Source organism: Oratosquilla oratoria, chromosome 13 (assembly GCF_046742065.1).
Source record: "Oratosquilla oratoria isolate Oo_2021 chromosome 13, ASM4674206v1, whole genome shotgun sequence".
In the NCBI taxonomy this organism is placed as follows: Eukaryota; Metazoa; Arthropoda; class Malacostraca; order Stomatopoda; family Squillidae; genus Oratosquilla; species Oratosquilla oratoria.
In genome coordinates, this window is record NC_134789.1 from 59,667,532 (window position 1) to 59,691,531 (window position 24,000).

At 37.3% G+C, this 24,000-nt stretch overlaps 1 protein-coding gene across 5 annotated transcripts in view; it reads left to right on the forward strand.

The window, feature by feature from the left end:
• LOC143032444 (uncharacterized) overlaps window positions 1–17,513 on the forward strand; it is a 71,369-nt gene extending 53,856 nt beyond the window's left edge. For 3 of the 5 annotated variants that reach the window (XM_076197242.1, XM_076197237.1, XM_076197238.1), the window contains exons 12-13: window positions 5,192–5,303; window positions 15,456–15,719. In XM_076197242.1, coding sequence (XP_076053357.1) covers window positions 5,192–5,303; window positions 15,456–15,460 — 117 coding nt within the window. In that variant the 3' untranslated portion in view covers window positions 15,461–15,719. Of the gene's footprint in view, window positions 1–5,191; window positions 5,304–15,455 lie in introns of all 5 variants that reach the window. The other 2 variants (XM_076197240.1, XM_076197239.1) reach the window with 2 other exon arrangements.
• The last annotated feature ends 6,487 nt before the right edge of the window (window positions 17,514–24,000 follow it).

A 24,000-nucleotide genomic window follows, 5' to 3' on the forward strand; every position in this document is an offset into this window, starting at 1 on the left:
AGACTAGAAGAGAAGGTCGATAAGATGATCGAGGACTTGGAGCGTAGGTTCGGTCATGTTAACAACGTTCTACAAAGGGTTGAAAAATTGGAAGAACTAGAGAAGGCGAACACTTAACTAATGAACTAGAAAACCTGAAAAGACAGTTAAAAGAAGTAAAGGTGGAGAATGAGGAATTGAAGAGGAATAGTAAAGAAAACAGAGAGGGATGGAAGTCGATAAAAGAAAACAGTAAAGTTGCATTTACTGATATAATTAAACAGCAAATGAGAGAACAAACTGAAGACTCAGTTATCAAAGTGATGAGACAGAAGGAGAATATAGTAAGAGACTTAGCTGACAAAAAGAAATGTATAATTATATTAGGAATGGAAGAGAAACATAACCCAGATAGAACCTCAAGAACCAATGAGGAAAATGAAAAAGTAAGCAGTTTACTAAAATTAGTTCAGGAAGATGAACCAGAAATTATGAAGGAAATTGAGGAAAAATTCAGGCTCGGAAAGTATAGTACAGATAAGACCAGACCAATTAAGATTAAATTCAGGTCACAAACGACGGCAGAGAATATCTTATCCAAAACAGGGAAACTAGCAACAAGTGAACAACATATAAAGGTATGGATAAAAAGGGAAAATGAATAAAGAGGAAAGAGAGGAAGAAAAGCAGAAAAGACTAGTAGCTAAGAAAAAAAAAAAAAAACGAGAGCAGAACGGAGTCAGAGAAAGAGAGATTCTATTGGAGAGTAGTGAATATGAAACTAAGGCAGTTCGACATACAAAAGAAAAACAAAAGGGAAACAGAGAACACAATGGAAGTGACAGAAAACTAAGAGTGTCTTACACAAATATAGATGGATTAATAACAGGATTGAATGAGCTGAATGATTATTTGAAAGAAAAAGAACCGGACATAATGGGAATTGTAGAAACAAAATTAAAAGGCCCACTACCACCCAACAGTGTAGGACATGATGCATATAATTATTGGATTAAAAACAGAGAGAAAAAGCAAGGGGGTGGAGTTATGTTCCTGACTAAGAAGATATAAACGTGAAGGGTGTCATATATGGAAAGAATACAGTAGAGATGATTATGATAGAAGTGGAAGACAGATAAGAAGAGCAGAAAGTTTGTGATAAATTATGTGCCTCCGAAAACAGCCTCATGGGAGAAGAGTGAACATAAAAATATGTTAGAGGACACAAAGATAACATTAAATAAAATAATGGAAGATGGAGGAAGAATAGTTATAATGGGCGACTTTAATTGCAAAGAAATCTGCTGGGAAGAAATGACAGTAAAGGGTGGAGACGGCTCATGGGGAAACGCTCTACTTGAGATGATTACTGACCATACAATGACACAATGGATACAGGAGAACACCAGGTATAGAAATGAAGAAGAACCATCGAGACTAGACTTAATAATTACATCTGAACCTAGAATAGTGGACAAGATTGAATATAAAACACCAATAAGTAAAAGTGACCACATATTGATTGAACTGGAACTTAATGAAGAAAAACATATGAAAAGAAATGAGCAATATAGAAAAGGAAGAATGATGTATGAAAAAACAAACTTTGATAAAATAAGAGAATTCTTTCAACAAGAAAACTGGGAAGAAATATACAAAGAAGAAACAACAGTGGAAGAGAAATGGAATATTTTGACAAAAATTTACAAAAAAGGAGTGGAAAAGTATGTCCCAAAACAAAAACAAGAAAAAGAATATGTAAAATGCTGGTACAACAAAAGTTGTAGGGAGTTAAAAGACAAAAGAGACAAAGCCTGGACCAGATGGAAAAAAGACAGAAGACCTGAAAAATGGAAAATATATACCGGTTATAGAAATGAATATGTACAAACGTGCAGAGAGGAAAAGAGAAAATATGAAAAAGATGTCATAGAAAAGTGTAAAGATAAACCAAAACTATTCTACAGATTTGTAAACAATAAACTGAAAAACAAACAAGACTTGGAGAAATTAAGACAAGAGGGAGTTGAATACACTGAGGAAATTGAAATGGCGGAAATTATGAACAAACATTTTAAATCAGTGTTTACAAGGGAGAACATACAACCTGAAGAGATTGAGTGGAAAGAGAAAGTCCCCCCTATGGAAGAAATAGAAGTAACAAAGAATGAAATATTGACACACTTGAGTAATCTTGATGTCAGAAAATCGCATGGACCAGATGATATAGCAAACTGGATTCTGAAAGAATGCAGGAATGAACTGGCAGACAAAATACATAGCACACTAAACAGTTCCTTGAAAGAAGGAAAAGTTCCAGAAGATTGGAAAAAAAGCAAATATAGTACCTATACATACATACATACATATACCAAGGCTTTTTCCCCCTTACAAGGGAGGTAGCCAAAAAGGGGAAAGGCATAAAAACACTCCCACCCATTTCATCCCTAAATACACTCCACACCCCTCCCACCCTTCCTCTCATCTGAGCACCTCCTGGATGACGGGTCATCCCTGCACCCTGCCCACCGCCCTGGGTCAGAAGCAGTGTCGCAAGACACAGTACATCCACAGCAAGGCCGCTTCATTTAATCGGCGACCCCCCCCTCTCCGCCCCCCTTTGCATATAAGGCGAGGACGGGGAGAAATCCCTTCGGGCTGCGTCAAAATTTACTCACACATACTACCCCGCCCATTCCTCCTCATGCAGTCACAACATCATCCATATACAACCATTCTCCACTCACCTCTGTCTTCCGTCCTCTCCCTTCCTTCCTCAACAGACATTCCCCTCTTCCCCAAAGCCCCCTTCACCCCATCCATCCACCTCATCCTAGGACGTCCCCTCATGTTCACTCCCTCCACATCTGCCTTCCATACCTCTTTTACTAGTCTTTCTTCACTCATTCTTTCCATGTGTCCAAACCATCCTAATATTCTTTCATCAACCCTATCTCCCAAATCCTTTTTCACCCCTGTTCTCCTCCTCACCTCCTCATTTCTCACTCTATCTAGCCTAGTAACCCCCACCATACTTCTCAGACACCTCATCTCAAACACATTCAAACTCCTTCTCTCTTCTTCTCTTATGTTCCACGTTTCTGCCCCATACAGTGCTGTTGGCACAATCACTCCTTCATACAGTCTCCTCTTCGCATCCATTCCCAAATGTCTATTTCTCATTACACTCTTTAAACCACCAAGGCATTTACTCGCTTCTCTCAATCTACATTCTACCTCCACCTTCACTCCACCTTTTCCTGCTACACTTGCACCCAAGTATCTAAAACTATCCACTTCCTCCAGTCGCTCTCCCTTAATGTTCACTTCCAGTCTACTGCCACTTTCACCCCTTTTACATCTCATCACCTATATATAAAGGAGGAAATAAAGAAGAACCTACAAACTATAGACCAGTCTCTCTAACAAGTACAATAGCAAAAATTTGTGAAAGAATTATCAAAAGTAGATGGGTAAAATATTTAGAAAAAAAAAACAAAGTGTTAAATCCAAGGCAATTTGGATTCAGACAAGAACGATCATGCGTCACCAATTTAATATGTTTCTATTCAAGGCTAATAGATATAATACAAGAAAGAGATGGATGGGCGGACTGTGCATTTCTAGACCTAAAGAAAGCTTTTGACAAAGTACCACATAAGAAGTTGCTTAAGAAATTAGAAACTGAAGGAGGAATACAGGGAAAACTACTAAATTGGATGGAAGACTTTTTGCAAGAAAGAAAAATGAGAGTAGTGATAAGAAACCAGCACTCAAAATGGGATGAAGTAATAAGCGGTGTTCCGCAGGGAACAGTTCTGGCCCCAATAATGTTTGCTCTATATATTAATGATATGGATGAAGAAATTGAAAGCTATATGAGCTTCTTTGCAGATGATGCAAAACTATTAAAAGAGTGAAAACTGAAGAAGATTGTGAATCACTACAGAGAGATCTAAATAGTATAATGGAATTTGGAAAAAGTAAAAACAGAATAACAGGAGCATATAAATTGGGAGAAGAAGGAATAAAAAAAGTAGAAAATGAGAAGGACCTGGGAGTCATTGTTATGAATAATATGTCACCTGAGAAACATATAAATAAGATTTTTGGAGAAACTTATAATTTAATAAGAACAATCAAAGTTGCATTTACATACCTGGATGAAGAAATGGTGAAGAAAATCCTAATCACCCTGATAAGACCAAGATTGGAATATGCAGCAACGATATGGTCACCAAGTACAAAAAAATGTATAAAAAAACTTGAAAGAATACAAAGAGCAATTACAAAACTGGCATCAACACTCTCAAAACTATCATATGAAGAGAGACTAGAAAAACTTGAACTACAGACACTAGAGCAAAGAAGAGAGAGAGGAGATTTGATAGCTATTTACAGAATCATGAAAGGCATAGAAATTACTGATAGAGAATCTGATAAAATGGGATGACAGAAATACAAGAGGACACGGAAAGAAAATAAAAAAAGACAGCTATAGAAGAGATCTGAAAAAGAACAGCTTTCCTCACAGAGTAATAGACAGTTGGAACAAGTTAGATGAGAAAGTGGTGTGTGCAAAAACAATACATGAATTTAAAAATAGTTTAGATAAAATGAGATATGAAGACGGGACACCACGAGCATAGCTCTCCTCTTCCCGTAAAATACAACTAGGTAAATACAACTAGGTAAATACACATACACGCACCCACGCACGCACACACACGCACACACACACACACATGCACACATAATCATAAACGCACAATATGTGCACGTGCGCATTCATGTAAAATGTTTTGCATACATATAAATCTTATTCCTGATATATGCACGTAGACACATACTCGTATACCCTGTAGAACATAGTCTTTCATATACACAGTACATATAAGACCTAAATTCTACATCAGCCAACATTTAACTTTTTACCAGCGTGTTTTCTTAGCTACAGAGAGGGGATGAGGTTGAAAAATGACATAGATATTTGTTTGGTTTATGGATATAACCCCGGTATTATTCCGTTTGAGGAACTAAAGTAGTTGCAACATGCTGCCCAAATAGTAACGCCATCACTCAAAATATAGATTTTCAGCTCGCATCGTTTGCGGGACTCAGTGGATTCTGTCATTGTGTTGGCGGTGAAATATGTTCGTCGACGTTTAAGAACAATTGATGAGATGCTTTTGTATACCATCAATTCCTTCAGGTTGCAGATGGAGAACGCGGTCCGCGGACACCCGCTCCTCCTAGCAACCACCCCCTCTGCCTAGACCTGAACTCCCCAGAGGCTGACAGGAATTCGAACCGTGGCAATACAGGTAATAATGATATGATTGATTGATTCGGTTTAACGTCGCGAAACTTTATCCTATCAGGGGGCTAAGGCAGTGGCCTTTACAGTGGACTTTGTAGCATGGAATTCAATTAACCATACCCTTGGTTCAACTCGCCAGTGGCAGGGTTCGAACCGCCATCACCACGACCTCCGTCGTAAGTAGAGATGCCCTAACCAGGAAAGGTAAAGCAGTACAAGAGCATTGAGGATTGATGGGGCAGAGGGGAGTGGGTAGGTCTACTGGGTCGAGGGGGAGGGTGGAACATAACATATGGCTTAAGCATTTTTATTATTATGTTTATCTGCTTTCAACATTTCATAGCAAAGAAATGGGTGGCGGCATCAGCCATTAAGACGCTGAACAGACTAAATTGTTTATTTGCTTCAGATAACATACTTTATCGGTTTAATTCCCAGGAGAGAAAACTCTTTAAGATTTGGTTATTCGTAAATCATGAAACTATTATTACAAGGCGGAAAGAAAAATAGGGAGGCGATTCTTTGTGCCTCTGAAAACAAAAGAAGCGTACATAAAAAGAACTTGATTATAATATTTACATCGGAACGCCTAGGGGGCTTCATATGATTCCAAACTAAAGATTTGAGAAGTTTCGTTTCTGGTGAAGTAAAGGAAGCGGCTGAAGATAGTAGAATTGGTGGGGTTATCTCTCAAAAATTGAAGAATTATCTAATAAGGTGAGTGTATTGTTGGTTTAAATCTAAGTACACGATAATCTTGTCCTTTGGAACTTAAATTCATGATTTGAAGAGCAAGTTTGCTCATGGTAAGCAACTTTGCTTAGGAATCAGAAATCGTTCGACTAAAAAGAGAAAACGGTTTGACGACCGAGAGGGACCAATTTCTCAATAGAAAATGGAGACGACGCCAGGATTAAACCATACGAAAAAAAAAAAAAAAAAACGATCAGTGAATTAATGAGGATTCGAGAAGCTTGGTTTTCTAACCGGCAGAAGAATGTAGTTAACTTCAGAGATTATGGAGCAGTAGAATTGGGAGGCACAAAATAGATTGGAAGAAGTGGTGACGGTTATCAAAACGGTAATTTCTTGTTAGGGACGTAGTGGAAAAGTGAAAATGTGGTATTGTTGGTGACAGAGAACAGGACCACATAAAGTCCTGGAGGAAGCTTTGGGAACATGAGTTGCGGAATAGTAAGAAAAATTATTTCCATGATTATGGGAAATGGTTCGGTAGCGACTTATCAGACTAAAGATGTGTTTAATTGCGTCCATTAAAATATCAAACTCAGGTCAAGAGTAATGAAAAGTATGATATTTGGGTCAGCAAAGATGGCGCTGAGTGACAGGGCAAAGTTACGAAAACTTATGAAAGAAACCAAAAATATGAACAAGAAGGTGACACAAGAAAACAAAGGATTTTCTAGAGAGTTCTAAGTCACAAACTGAGGAAATGGTATCGAAAAGGAGAAGAGGGTGTGATAATGCAGAAGGCAGTCTAAGGAAATTAAAAGTAGCTAAAGTAATTATAGATGGCTTATTTCCATTACTTTCACTCATTTATTCATTAATAGATTAATATTTGATGATTAACAAAGGTAACGGTTTGTACTCAGTGGCGACTAAGCTTCCAAACAATTATGATTCACAGCTGGGGAATAATAAATGCACCATCTGGAGGCCAGGCAGGGTTAATAGAATGGAGGAGGATGTGGTGATTCTTGTTAGGAACGACATAACGGTTGAAGAAACAAATGTAAGTGCGGACAATGTTGATCAATTCATCTGAAAACTAAAACCAGAGAGTCAGATAGAAGGGACATTATGGTATCGTACATCGCCTCCAAAATAAGGGTTTCTAATAGAATTGATGATCCGGAAATGTTATGAGACACATCTTATCTACTAAAATACTATTAAAGAAAGTAACAATACAGTCCTTGTGAGGGACTTTAATTGCAAGGAGGTAAATTGGGAAGCATGTGGCAATGAACATTCCCGGAGAAACATAATACCAAACATTGCAGTGGAAAACTTGACTTGAGTGAGAAATTATACTCTAACGAGACTGGACTTGTAGCGTACCAAGGAACCAGACATTATTGGCGGAAAAAGTTCTGGAGATGGGCGGTACCGCCGATTAATTGGAGGTTGGAAGAAGAATAGCTCATTGTGATAGCCCCTTTAGCTTGTCTCTGCTTTTCCATAAGGTAATTTGGTTTAAGTCTGTGGTAATTTTTGAATGAGGGTGTGTGTGCGTGTAAATGGGGGAGGGGGGCTTGGTAGCTTAGGTTAGGTAAGGTTTTGTTAAAGTTTTTCTGTATGTAATGGAGGGGAAGTTAACTACAACTGAACATTACCTGACGGTTCTGAAGGTCAGATTTGCTCATCAAGCATAAAAAAACACTGGAAAAAATAATCTCACCTCCAAAGGAAGACAGGTGTATTAGTTAATAATTGTTTGATAATCAGTGTTTATCATTCACGGCATGGCGCGTCCATAGAATAAGTATAAAATTGGGAACTTTCCTGTTATTGCCCCACCACTAATTTGTTTTTTTCTGTTGTCTTTGATTATGTTCATCTTAGGTTAGGTTAGTTTAGGTTAGGTTAGGTTAGGTTAGGTTAGGTTAGGTTAGGTTAGGTTAGGTTAGGTTAGGTTGAGTTAGTTTAGGCTAGGTTAGGTTAGGTTAGGCTAGGTTAGGTTAGGAGGGGCAATAACCTAACCTAACCTAACCTAACTTAACCTAACCTATCTTTACTTATCCTAACCTAACCTAAGATAAACAAAATCAAAGACAACAAAAAAATAAAAAATAAAAATTAGTGGTGGGGCAATAACATGAAAGTTCCTAAAATTGTACTATCAGCTATCAACTACAGTATATCGTAAAGATTATTGTACTGTAACATGTACAGTGCAAACTCACCCCTGAATATTTGTCCGAATCGTTATCCATCTTGCAGATAGCCTTCATCCTCTGGGTACGAAGGTTCTTGTCTTTAGGTGAAGGAAATAAGCGACATTTAGTGACTCCAGCTTCTTTCTCAGAGGCACTTGTGAACACAACATCGCTGAAGTGCACAAACACGATGGTGAAAAAAAAAGACGAACACAGCAATTACTATGTTACGTCACATACTGCCACGCCTTGTCTCTCAGTGGTGTTGGTTAAATGCACACACACGAACACATTCTACATCACTGCACTGAGATATCTCCATGTGGCCAATGGTCAGAGACCCACGAACGTGGGAACCGACCGAACGCTTGGGTTTGGTGTCCTTTAGGCCGCTTTCACACGAACGTTTCCGTACGCGCGCTCGGGTGCGCCGCGTTTTAACTTTCAATGGAGTTCAATGGCACCTTTTACACGACGCGTTTTGCGGTCCCATTGAAAGTTAAAACGCGGCGCACCCGAACGCGCGTACGGAAACGCTCGTGTGAATCGAGGATCACATGACCAAGACTAAATTTGCTTTCTAAAAGGTGGCGGCACACTGGGCACTTCTCGCTAGCATGCTACTTGCTTTTGCTACTTCGTTCGAGTAGAAACGACTTAAGTTACATTATTATAGACTTCCGAAAGAACATTTCAACAATGTGTCTAACCTGTGGCGGCGCCAGGGGGGGGCTTTAGCCCCCCAAAAAAGTGGCCAGCCCCCCCATTAGCCCCCCCAACTGAAATGAGCAAATTGAAAATTTAAAACACTCATTGAAATAATTTTATTAAGTGGAATTTTTAATTGCCAGGGCTAAAGATTTGTCAGCCATCAGTGCTAGCCCAACCATTAACCCCCTCCCCTTCTGAAATGAGGATAATATATGTGTATTATCATATTACTATTAGCCCCCCCAAAAATTTGCTCAGCCCCCCCCTTAGCCTCCCCAACTAAAAATTCCTGGCGCCGCCGCTGTGTCTAACATTCGTATAGGTCTAACTTCTCTTAGTTCGTAACTCAGCTTCTCACTATATGACGCAAGAGTAATTTGACATTTGGAAATTTGAAAAACAAAATATCGTAACTGAAATAGTTTCTACATGAACGAAGTAGCAAAGGCAAGTAGCATGCTAGCGAGAAATATTTAGTGTCGCCGCCTTGAACTGAATCGGACACAGGGTTGGGGCATTTGCTGTCGACACCTCAGTGTTTATTAGTTTCCGACAGTGGGAGGTTGAATGAATTAAACGATTACCTGGCCTTAGAAAAACCAGACATAATGGGAAGAGTGGAAACTAGATTAAAGTATACTCTACCTCCCCACACTGTGGGACAAGGAGTATACAACTGCTGGACAAAGAATAGAAAGGATAAACAGGGTGGAGGAGTTTTAATTTTGACCAATAAAGATTTAAATGTAACAAAAACAACTGAAGGAAAAAATAAGTGTTGTCGCATCCAGCGTGGCCTCTGATATCGGAGACTGAAGTTTCTAGTATTCGACCAAATACACTGGCCTCTGGGCAAAATCAGTCTATTTTTTTTTTTTTTTTTTTTTTGAGATGAAAGGAAGGTGGATGTGGGATGAATGAGGATGGGTGCTACTGATTTATAGATAAGTAATAAGGTTTTGAAATGCGCAAATTGGCAAAGGATTACAAAGGATTGCAAAATATATTAAAGGAAGAGGATCCCCGACGAGAGGCAATTTAGCCCAGAACTAGGTCAGATGCGAAAAAGTTAAATAAATAAATGAATAGATAGATAATGATAAATAATAGACAAACAGGTAAATAAAAATACTTATAGATAATAAAATTAATATAAATAATAAACGAATAGATTATAAAAAATAAGCAGATATATAATAATTTCATAATCATAAATAGATAAATAAAATTAAATAGAATAAATGAAAAACATAAAAGCATATTTCTTAGGTGTTTATCTAAAATCTCAAAACCTTGAACTGTACTACATTGCACTGCCTATCCGGGAAGTTTATTCCATTCATTAACTACACGGTTGGCCAAGTGGTTTCTACCCACTCCCAGATTAAATCTACTTCCTGGCAGTTTAAGACCATTATTACTTGTCTGATTCGCATTCATTATGAAAATATCGTCACTTATGATGTCAATTCCCTTTAGAATCTCAAAGACATTTATGAAATCACCCCTGAGTCTACGCTTTTTTAGGTAAAAGAGGTATGTTCTGATCAATATTCACACGATTTATTTCTGATATTTGGAATCAGTTTTGTGACTTGCCTTTGCACTTTTTTCAATCTGTCACTGTCTTTAATGAGATTCAGTGACCATACGGAAACAACATATTCCAAATGTGGACGAACTAACGATTTATATAACTTGTTAATGGCCGTAGAATATGTAGTCCACACATTTTCTCCATTATTCATGAAAGATATTTAGAAATTAGGCATTTCTTTATTTTGTTATTTTTACACCACTCTCGGCTATTATGCGGGTCCATGGACACTTCACCCATGTTATTGGTAAAAATCCAACTCGGCTTACACGCTACGCGCCTCCTGGTGTAGTCTCCTCACCCTTACCTTGCACGTTAATTTGGACTATTTCTGAGATGTTGCAATACACGTAACGTTTGGATTCATGACTGCATGTATCTGCTCCGCATTTTTTTAACCAAGCAACAATCAATGTAAATAAACTCTCCTACTGGGATTCGAACCCTCGCCAGAGAGCTTGCTTCGTACAAGGCGAAGACCGTACCGTCACGTCACCACGGTCTTCGCCTTCTACGAAGCAAGCCGTTCTGGCGAGGGTTCGAGTCCCAGTAGGAGAGTTAATTTCCAAATGTCAAAATGACTCAAACAATCAGTGTCTCCTGTACCATCGTAATAGCTCATCGTTTCACTACTTACCTTCTTTTTCGTCTCCATGATATTTGGTAAGCCTAGATAGTTTGTTGTTCACAATTTTTGTTTTTGTTTTGTTATCATTTGTCTGTCTGATTTTCATTTATTATTAGTTATATGTCAATTTATTATTATTTACTATTTATCTGTTTGTTTATTATTTAACTATACCTATGAATTTATTCATGTATTTTATTTATTTACATTATTATAGTTTTTATTTATTATTTCATTATTAATATGATTTTTTTTTCGCATCCGACCTAGATATGGATCAAAAGGTCTCCTGTCGGCATGCTCCGCCTTTGTAATCCTTTGTAATTCCTGTCTTCTTACCTTGCCCCTTGTTCTGGGTCCAATTGATGATCAGTGAAGCAATCTTGGTATTATCAAATTGGGACCTTTTTCCTCCCACTATTGGAGCAGAACTGCAGCCCACAGCTTTCGAGAAGTTCTCTGATATGCTGGAGGGAAATATTTCCCTCCAACATATCAAATGACATTCTTTGTATTTTTGTTGAGAAAACGAAATAGTTTCATAGTGATTTTACGGCGGGAAAAGATTATGGAGGTGGGCGGTACCGTCAATTAATTTGAGGTTGGAGGAGAAATAGCTCAGTGTGATAACTCAATGTGATAACTCTTTAGGCACTCGACCTTGCAGTGAGATATTTACCACCGAAAAAAAAAAACACTTCCAAGTACCAAACGACTGCCAGTACTAACGGACAATGTAGCAACGAATCAACTACTATTCCTTGCCTAACTTCGTCTCTTTCGCTCTGCTAGTTGGTAGAACTGGCTCACCAGGTATAGAAAAAATCGCAATAAAATCATGGGAGCTTTCTCCCTCTCATCTACACCGTAACAACGCTTACCGAAAAGTAGGATTTGCTCATCTAAAGGCATACACTATTCCTCCGACCTTAAAAAAAAAAAAAAAAAAAAAAAAAAAAAAACAAAAAAAAAAAAAAAAAAAAAAAAAAAAAAAAAAAAAACAAAAAAAAAAAAAAAAAAATCGTCCCCGCTTGCGCCCAAAATTGGCGCCGCGCCTTGTTGTTGTTGTTGTTGTTGTTGTTGTTGTTGTTGTTGTTGTTGTTGTTGTTGTTGTTGTTGTTGTTGTTGTTGTTGTTGTTGTTGTTGTTGTTCCTGTTCCTTGTAGCATGGTTGCTAGCGTCTTGGCCTCGTGATTTTCGACGCATGGGTCAGGGTTCGTATCCCATGGCAGGGCTTCTAAAAATGTTCAATCTGTCTTAAACATACCCAACTTGTCGGAGGGCTCGCCTAATACGGGATTAGATGAAATTGAGACTAGATCTTCCATTGTTACGTGAAGCGTGGTCGGGGACTAGTACAGTTCTTTTGAACCATCACCATGTAGCATGGTTGCTAGCGTCTTGGCCTCGTGATTTTCGACGCACGGGTCAGGGTTCGTATCCCATGCGGAGCTTCTAAAAATGTTCAATCTGTCTTAAACATACCCAACTTGTCGGAGGGCTCGCCTAATACGGGATTAGATGAAATTGAGACTAGATCTTCCATTGTTACGTGAAGCGTGGTCGGGGACTAGTACAGTCCTTTTGAACCATCACCATGTAGCATGGTTGCTAGCGTCTTGGCCTCGTGATTTTCGACGCACGGGTCAGGGTTCGTATCCCATGCGGAGCTTCTAAAAATGTTCAATCTGTCTTAAACATACCCAACTTGTCTGAGGACTCGCCAAATACGGGATTAGATGAAATTGAGACTAGATCTTCCATTGTTACGTGAAGCGTGGTCGGGGACTAGTACAGTCCTTTAGAACCATCACCATGTAGCATGGTTGCTAGCGTCTTGGCCTCGTGATTATCGACGCATGGGTCAGGGTTCGTATCCCATGGCGGAGCTTCTAAAAATGTTCAATATATATATGTCTCCATATATATATATATACATGTGTATATACATATATATATATGTATATATATACACATATATAACACACATATATATATATATACATATATATACATATATATACATATACATATATATATATATATATATATATATATATATATACACAGTCGAACCTCGAAAGCCCGGACCCGGAATGCCCGGACCCTCGTATGACCGGTCGAAATGAACAAAGGGCGGACTTTTCAAGCAAAGTTCCCTATTTGTCTGGTAGGTGGCAGCGACGGCCGTACACGTGTACTCAAGCCCGGCCCAGTCAAGCCGCCACCAGGGCTGCCGTTTCGTAGAATTTTGTACCAAAACGTAGTAAAATAGCGGCATGTGGCAACTGCACAAGGACATGAGGAAATTTTTTCTACATATCAGCGGGCTGTTAAAAACATTCAAAAACTCAAACTTTTGTTTAAAAATCATAGAACTAGTTATCAAATAATAAATGGTACATCAAAATATGACTTTTATTGGTAATTGTGTTACTTATAAAATATTATACCCCAAAAGATACGTTTTTACCGTGTAGAAAAAAATCTACGCTAAAGTTTCAGCTTTCTTTTAGCGATAATAATAATAATAATAATAATAAAAATTATATCTTACTGAATATGTTAGGGCATGGGGGCCTTATATACATTCAAGAATAAAAAAAAACTAGAACCACCATTTTGTCAAAGTTTGACAAGTATATCTTGCTATGAAAGTCTGCACACGCCCGAGAAAAATGTATGCCCCGGTATGGCAACACTCCCATTCTACACGGCAGTGTAGAAAATGCGGCAACCCTGGCCGCCACCACTGTCCCGCGTGCATACCTTCCGATATTTACAGTGTACGTAATAAAAAATACAGTACAGTACACTGTATATACAGTACATTTACATGCCTGTATTACAGTTATTACAGAATTATTAGTATTATAGCATTATTATTACAGTATTGTTATTATTACAGTGTTAGAGTATTATTCTTATGTGTTTCTATGCCATATCATACATTACCTATACGTATACCGCTATGAAAATCTACGGGTGTTAGGGCGATATTTTCGATGACCGGACGTTTGGCATGACCGGACCACCCTTCCCCCCAATTAGTCCGGGCTTTCGAGGTTCGACTGCATATATATATTATATATATACACACATTATATATATATATATATATATATATATATATATATATATATATATACATATATATATAATGTATATATATACACACATATATAATATATATATATATATACATACATACACACATATATATATACATATGTATATTTATATGTACATATACATATACATATATATATATATACATATACATATACATATATATATATATACATATACATATACATATATATATATATATACATATACATATATACATATATATATATATCATATATATTTATATATATATATAATATATATACATATAGATATATGTATATATACAGTATATGTATAATTATTTTTTCTGTTTTTTAACTTGGCTTGTAGGCACTTTAAGGCACCTTGGCAGTTCTGCCAACTCCTCACCACCACATTAACGCAGTGATGCCAACCTAAATTCAGTTACACTACACCCCTACCCTTGATCTCCAGATCAATTCTTCTTCACTCAAGTCTCTCACTTCATAATCTCCCATACAGCCCGGTGCTCTCCTTTCTCTGATCATTGTGGTATCACTTATCTTTTACCCTTCCCCTGGTACCTGGAAGTGTTGGTTGGAGACGGTACATACCTCCCCACAAGGTCAAGTGCCTTAGCCTGTTTCACTGATCAGCATGCTGGATCCACAATGATGGACAAGGGGAGAAGACAGGAATGTTGAACTATAAAATAATAATATTTTTTCATTAACACTTGACCCTAATGTTTTGAATCTTATAAAAAAGTATGGTGCATTTTTCCTTCACACCATTATGTTAATAGATAGACAAGAGAAATTGTATAAAATATCTGCTTAGTAGAAGAATCTTTTTTACATAAGAATTTATCTTTTTCAGGGGATACATCAAATGCCAGCAAGTTATATATGGAACACTTTGCAAACCTTGCAACAAGACATATAACTTTGATAAGATTTTCTGGTGTACACACTACTTTTTAGAAATATAATTTCACATATTAATAACTTGAATCTCTTATCTAATATTTATATTCATCCCTGATATTTTTGTTATAACAAAAACAGTGTTTATTTACTAATGTATATTATATATATATATATATATATATATATATATATATATATTATAATATATATATATATATAATATATATTACATATATAGCCTACTTATTTTTGTGTGTATCACATAATAAAGTTATTCTTTTATTTCCCCATATCAGATTGAGGACTTACAAGATATCCTGAAACTTGTCAATGAAGAACGTAATGCCCTTCGCAGAGAGACAACTTGGCTGACTCATGTCATTGCCAAGGCTGAGTCAGACTTTGGAGGGCAGGGAATGCTAATGGCACCAGCTTGGAAAGAAACTCTTCCACAACTGTCTGGGCAAACAAGGAAGACCTCATCGCCTGAGTCAAGAGGCCCTCTGCATGTCAGGCTTGGTGGGGACCATGGACTAGGGAATTATTGTAGTAATAGTAACAGTACAATCAAGGTAGCTGTGGAACCTAGTCGACCTTCAAATTTACTGAGCTCATCCTTACCAGATCTTTCCAATAGTGGATTGAGCAACCTGCTAGGAAGACTCACAGAGAGACCATTGAGTACCAAAGTTTTCCAGTCACCCAGGAGGAACAAGGATCACATGGACAGTTTGCTGAATGAGGAGTTGTTTAGCTCTGTAACTGTTTCACCTGGAGTTACATTGAAAGATTTCTACCAAAAAGACTGACACATGATGCATGCAATTACTGCTCTATTTTTGTACAACCTGCAAATGTGGATTTCACACAGACTGCACAGCCTGGTCACAGAATTCAATGACTACTCCCTGTTCTTTATAGCATCATAGCATTGCCTTTCATTTTATTACCAAAATCTTGTATTATTTTGCATTATCATCAGTAAAGTTGTTTATAATAAAAGGAAATTAAATACCTGCATCTCGTTTACTGATTACATTTCATAATACATAATTTTCATGACACACTTTCATATTTGAAGAAACACAAATTATCATATTGATAACAGTAATGATAACTATTATAACTGTAAACATAATGATAGTAGACTCTGGAAAAAACAATCACTAAAGAAAACTGTAAAAATTAAAAATCTCTCTGGTCTTGAATTACTTACAATAGCATCGGTAGTATGACAAGAAAAATCAAAGAACTAATGGGGCATTACTAACAATTCAACACAGATTATGGTATTTGTACCATTCATAGTATAAGATCAAGAAAACTAATACTATAGAAGCTTCCAAACATCTTAATAATTACAAGAGGTGCAATGAAATGATAATTACACAATAACTGCAAAATTAAATGTAGACATCCTAATCATATACTCTGTAACAATGAAGAACAAATGCTTATAACCATGACTGTTTGATAGTAATCATGAGAACAGCAGCACTGAAATTAACAAAATATGAATTATAGCAATGATCATGATATTCATACATTACTGTACAATAGGGAACTCTATGATAATGATAATGATCATACTGACAGTAATGTTCATATTGGTGATAACAATTATAACTCCATGGGAATAATAACAAAAAAGTATTATGATGGTATTGATGATAAGGAAGCATAAAATAACTAGGCCACACTTCAAAACTGATACAAATCACTGATCACTGCACAGCTGATACTGATAATACTGATATTTCTAACATTAATGAATTAATAAACAGGAGACATACATAGAACCCCTTATGGATATACCAATGGCAATGATAAGAAGTCTACTTTTGATAAAAACAAAACAAAAAAAAAACAGTATCAATGGAACAACACCTTTCATGAAAACTGTATTACCAGTACAAGGAAAAGTGACTGTCTTCAAGTGAACAAACAGATATTAAATTTTCTAACAACATTACACTAAAAGTACCTGAATTCAAGAACTTGGTGGTCAAAATATCATAATTTGATACATACACATCATCAAACAAGAAAAAATATTGAATTTTGACTAAGATCACAGATTCTTAGAGAAATATGAATAAACATAATCATGATGACAGCATAAGCATTTACACTAGCACTGATGTAATTAACCCCTTCATACTGAAGGGACATTATAAAGATGAATGAAATTGCCTGTGGACAGCTAGAATAAAAGGATAAATGCCACCTGGTTTGAAAGAGAATGATACTGATATACATAATGAGAAATGGCATTACAATCATTTTGGTATGAGTGGTTGAACAGTTGATCTATAACATTATGACCAAGGTAACATTATATCAATAAGTAATCAATCCAAAATGCATATAAAAACAATTAATCAAAAGTACTCCTGTATGAAAAGTATAAGTAGTATGAACATTATTTTTGTTTGAATTTAATCATGTGAATGATTGACATGCCTGTAAAAAGTAGGACATCAGGTATGCAGTGAGTGGTAGGCAGGTAGCTACCAACAGCATTAATGAGTATGATGATAAAAATACCAATGAGAATGATAATGATAATAATGATGATATTTATATTGATGATTGTGATGAACATTGCCTCCTACAAAGAGGCCAGGTGGATTTGGAACAGCAGTGGTAAAAATGTTTATGAAAAATGTCATTCAAGTCTTAAAGATGATGAGAACCATTGCTAACTAGAGGTAACACTGAGGTCAGATGATGATAACGGTAAAGAAAATGACAATGGTTATTTAAAGATGAGAGCTGCAGAAAATATTTTCTAAAAGCAGCAAGACGAGTTCAAAAATTATACAGTACATGTACTATTATATGGCAATGAATGAGAAAAAATGCTCTAACATAATAACAAGTAATGACAATAAAATGACAGAAAAATGATGACAGGAGGGAAATAAAAAAATGAGAAAAATAATAAACCAAGAGGTAATTTGTGGCACTGATCAACCAAACCCATTTGGTTGCTAGATTTAAAAAAAAGAAAATGATAAGGAGCTGCATTTCTGGAGCAACCATTCACCTCCATAACCTGATGGTACTAAGTAAATAGGATGGATGATTTGGAACAGTTACCATTAATTTTAGCAATACACTGATGGCAGCACTGGTACAGATATAAACATAAATGTTGAATGGTACCCAGTCAATAAAGACCCACAAAATGTATTAAAAATTATTGAGACCCTCAATTTCAACAAGACACTGATATGAGTCACCTACAATTGATATTTTTTTCCCCATGATCTACTCACCTGAAACAGAAAAGCTCTGTCATAGTCAAGAATTAAACTGATCAAAGATGAATCAATTTGCTTATCAAGTTACTGCAGTTTGGCACTTGCAGATGACAATGTTTCCTAAAGGAAAGCCAATTTGCATAGTCTTAACTGTTAAACTACACAATCATAGCTCTTTCTACCAACCTAGTAAAGCTTCACATTAGAGTCATTTTGCTGTGTAAAATAGTTGTCAGTACATCATGCACACAGATGTGTTCCACTGCCATCTATCTTCAAATTCCTTCAACAGTTTCCCCTCTAGCAGGTGGTGTAGCCCTGAGGGGAAAGCACTTTGTCTCTGGACCAGGCCAAAGATCTCTCACTATTAACTTCGAGTGTTTTTCCTCTATCTTTTTAAGTAAGGAGAGATGACAACCAGCAACTGCTTCCCTATGCCTCCTGCCAGCTGGTGACACAGAAATAGACCCACACTGATACAATGCAGAGAACAGTTCAATATTTTTTCCTCCTGAGGTCTATGGGATGGGTCTAGGACCATTGCTGCCCACTGTGATTCTTCAAGATTCCAATCAGTGGAACTCAGAACAATTACCATCACTGTAACAACTGTATGTAAATACCTTGTTAAGAAGTTTTCCTAAATTATCCATCAGCTTAGATCTAAATCCTGCTCCTCTAACTGGAAGTTGGATAACTTTTACCAGTAAGCTACCAGCTGTTAATTCAAAGAAATGAAAAGCAGCACCTACTTATACACAAAGGTAATATCAAAGACTGATATATCATCACTGACATATAACCTGAATCTATTTAAGATACTACTTTCAACACATTTTTTAACTTGAGTGGTGTGATAATTCACTCCTAGTAACATAATATTTCTTGGCCCTCCAAATTTTGTAAAAAATTTCAAACTTCTCCAAGTTTCAACTCCTCTCAGGTCTTTGTAAAAATACCTTATTTTCCACATGTACAGGTACACACTTTACCCAGCATTTAAACAGCTACCCACACACTGAAGTGCCTAAACATGAGAGTCTTGTTGGAATTTGAGAATTGAAGACCATATGTCCATTATGACATCACATACTGATAACTCTTGGAGATTCAAACCAGCTACCAATGGTTTGTAACCTCCAGACATGATGTTCTAGTCTATTTGGCCACCATTGTTCACACACAATTCAATCCTATAATCCTATATACTGGCTTCTTCATTGAAATACATACAACTTTAGGGTGTGCCCTAACTTGCCTTTTTGTGCTCTTTCATGACAAAATTAAAGAAGTTGACATTAGCAAATGAAAAATGGATGACCAAAACTCTTAAGCTGAAATAGTAATAAAGAACTATAGAACAACATTGAAACCTAAAAGTCTTATTATCGCAAAATACTACTGAAATACTTGAATCCTGCCAGAATCTCAATCATTGTGACTTTAATGAAAAGAACAGTATCATGAATATCCACAGTATTACTCTTTCAAATATTCTAGTAAGAGAAACAATTAGTGAGGAACTATTAAGTTAAGATGGGCATTAGGATGATAAAGTTATTCTAGTTTATACCACTTCTTGTCTTAAGATGAATCACGTGTTTGCCTTTATACTCTAAACCAGTTTACATTCATATCGTATCATTACAAGAATTTATATTCAGAGCAAAAGAGAAGATACTTGTATGAATATGATGACACTTTGGCAAAGCAGTGCAGAAAACACTCTACAATGTTTCTCAAAACTGTAAAATGAAAAATCTGATGAAGGCAGCCCCACAAGGCAGGACCCAAGTAGTCCTATGATAACAGGGCACATGTGGTTGGACGGATGGTCAGGCAAAAAATGAAGGGTTTGATTCTTCTTTAAACTCTAACTGGACGGAAGGTAAGGCTGTCTATAATATTTCACCAGGAGGATTACTGACAAGCACCGAGGTTAAAGAGGGGAGGCTTTGTATTTGTTTTTCCCTTTGATTTTCCAGTTCATTGGACAGAGGAGGAGGGAGGGAGGAGGAGGGAGGGAGGAGGAGGGAGGGAGTTTCTATGCATTTCATGATTCTATAAATAGTTACCAAGTCTCCTCTCTCTCTTCTTTGCTCTAATGTCTGTTGCTCAAGTTTTGCTAGTCTCTCCTCATGTGATAGTTCTGCGAGTGTTGGTGCCAATTTCATAATTGCTCTTTGTATTCTTTCAAGTTTTGTTATATATATTTTTTTTTGTATTTGATGACCATGTTGTTGCTGCATACTCCAATCTTGGTCTTATCAAAGTGACTAGTATTTTCTTCACCATTTCTTCGTCCAGGTATGTAAATGCCTGTGTGTGTGTATTTACCTATTTACCTAGTTGTATTTACCTAGTTGTATTTTACGGAAAGGGGAGCTATGCTCGTGGTGTCCCGTCTTCATATCTCATTTTATCTAAACTGTTTTTAGATTCATGTATTGTTTTTGCACACACCACTTTCTCATCTAATTTTGTGTGTGTACATGTGTGTATGAAAGAGAGAGAGAGAGAGAGAGAGAGAGAGAGAGAGAGAGAGAGAGAGAGAGAGAGAGAGAGAGAGAGAGAGAGAGAGAGAATCAGTATCCTCACATCTAGATTTCATTTTTGACTTCCCTCGACTTTGATTTTCCTCAGCTTGAGCTACCTATCCATCTTCACTTAGGAGAGCTAACAACAAGTGACTGCTCCCATCCTCCCCCTACTCCTCCTCCTGGCCAGCAGGTAGTACAGAAACTAATCCACACTTATACAACACAGATAACAGTCTACTACTTCTTCCCAGAGAGATCTATGGAAGTGCCTAAAGACTGTGAATCAGGTAGAGGGAAAAAATATAAAGGGTACAGATAGACAGGTGCTAATGAAAATGAAGACAGTACAGGGAAGATGGGTAGAGTATTTCAGGGATTTGTTAAATGTAGAGGAAGATGAGGAATGATTGATTATGGCAGTAGGAGATGCCAGGAAAATTACTTACTTGGGAGACAGGCCAAATCAAAACCTATACCCACCCCAACACCCATTCAAACTCTTATGTCACCCCTCCCACCTTAGCACCTCGTGGATGAAAGGTCATCCCTGTTCCCAACCACATCACTCATGTCTAAGGCAATACAGTGAGACACAACACCTTCACAGTAAGACCCAATAGCTAGAGCCTCAAGTTTTATAATAATAATTGTTACCTTAAGTTTCATAGACTGGAAACCCACAGCAGTTGATAGCAGTCCTTAGACTCTCTCATATACCTCTCTGGGAAGAAACTCTGAACTGCTCTCTGTGCTGTATTCATGTGGAACTGTTTATATGTTACCATACTGTAGTAATAGGAGGGTAACAGCTGCTAGTTGCCAACTCTCTTGGGAAAAAATAGAGAGAAAAAAAAGTTAAATCTGATAGAGACCTTGGGGTAGGTCTGATGACCATGTGTCATCTTTAGCTGGAGGTGGGGATATTGATAGGTTTCACTGAATGGAAACCTACAGCCCTTTTAGTGGCTAGTATAGGTCCTTGGGCCCTCTTATAGATGTCTCTAGGAAAAATCATTGTACTATTGTCTGTACTGTATTAGTGTATGTTACCAGCTGACAGAAAGAAGAGAGCAGGTCATGATTTTCAATAAAAAAAAATGAATGAATAAAAAAATAAAATAAAATAAAGTAAAAAAATAAAATAGAGAAAAGATAGTCTAAGTAGATAGAGACCCTAGCCCAGTCAAGAGACTAAGTGCCAGCCCCTTGGGGTAGCAACTCTAGACAGAGGTAAGGGTATTCATGAGATTTGAAGATGAGTAGTAGTGAATTTATTTTTTTTACATTCATCTCACAAGACTGGCTCTTATCATTGGTTCCCTTCCAGACAACAAAAGGAAAAAGGCAATTTTTTTTCTAGAAAAAAAAAGATTATAAGGCAATGAAGAAAAATTAGCAAAAATATTAAAAAGAGATAAAAGAAGACTAATTATTAAGCATAGTAGAGGAAGCCTACATGCTTATACCTAATGGAGGAAAGTAAAGATCATGAGAGGGAGGGAGGAGCAAGAGAAGCAAGGGGTGGAAGAAGAGTAGAGAGAGAGAGAGGAGCAAGAGAAGCAAGGGGTGGAAGAAGAGTAGAGAGAGGGAGGAGTAAGAGAAGCAAGGGGTGGAAGAAGAGTAGGAGGAAAGGTACGTGTGAAACAATAGGGATGAAAGAGTAGATGGAGGGGATAAAGAGGTATTAAATCGAAGTAAGTGAAGAAAGAGGTGGACAGGTCATCCTGATATTTGTTTTTTGTATACAGGTACTTGCTTGCAAGTTGTGGTTGTGCACAACAGGTATCAGAGAAAACTTCCTGGCTGCCCATCTTCAAAACACATCACCACCCTGATCTCGACCTGAAGGTGCACCCCTGAAGGACCAATACTCAGCTTCCAAAAAGGTCCTGAAACCTCCATCAACTTCAACTGTATTTTTTCCACCTGTTCACATAAAAACTGAAAACTGGTGACTGTTCCCCTCCTCTTACTATAACCCAATGGCATGGGAACTGCCCCACACTAATACAACACATAGAGACCTAGGGGAGGGCCCAAGGACCATTGCCAGCTACTGTGGGGCTGCAGGTTTCTAGTCAGTCAATTGTTACCATTGTCATGAGGAACAACGAGTAGAGTTCCACTCCTCTTCTTTCTATTGGTTTTCAGGATTGGATGAACCTGCCAATAATGGTTGGGTTGGTAACACCCTTCTAGTTTTTTTTTTTTTATCTTTTCATCAATTACTAGTGCTTTTATCCTTGAGGACAATATTGTACCAAAGAGAGAGAGAGATTTATGGAGGGTAGTGATTAGGAGGGACGGTAAAAGTTAAGAGAGACCAGCATTCTTCTTAAAGTGGAGGTCAGTTTCCAATTAAAAAAAGAATGCTGTGTGTCTGCAGGGTGTCAATAAACCCCCAATGTATTGGTTGTATAAGATTTATGCAGTATGTGGCCTATATGGGGATCCTCTTCTGAAAAAGAGAAATATCATATGTACAAAGGCCACAGTCCTCCTCATAAGGTGGGTAATCAGGAGTACACTACCTCGCCAAAAGCTTTGCCCACCACACTGCCCCTTCTATCTCAGCACCTTGGGGATAAAGGATCATCTGTCTCCTGTCACACAAACAACATGGGTCAAATGCAGTGCAGTAAGGCACAGCTCATCTCGTGTGCTGCAGGGCTAAACAGGTGAAGTTGGTTATCTCCCATATTATTCACTCACACACACACACACATAATATATGTATATATATATATATATATATATATATATATATATATATATATATTATATATATATATATATATGACACACAGGAACTCACAGTCGGAGAAAATAAACTTCGAATAAAAAAGAATCCTATATTTCGGCTATCAACCGTAGCCCTCTTCAGGAAAGTACATAGGGTAGAGTACAAAGGGGACTTATAAGCTACAGAGAAGAAGAGATGTGGACAGATGACCTCACTCAGGCGCGGGGCAAACTGGGGTGGCGCCACCCCAGTTTGCCCCGCGCCTGAGTGAGGTCATCTGTCCACATCATCT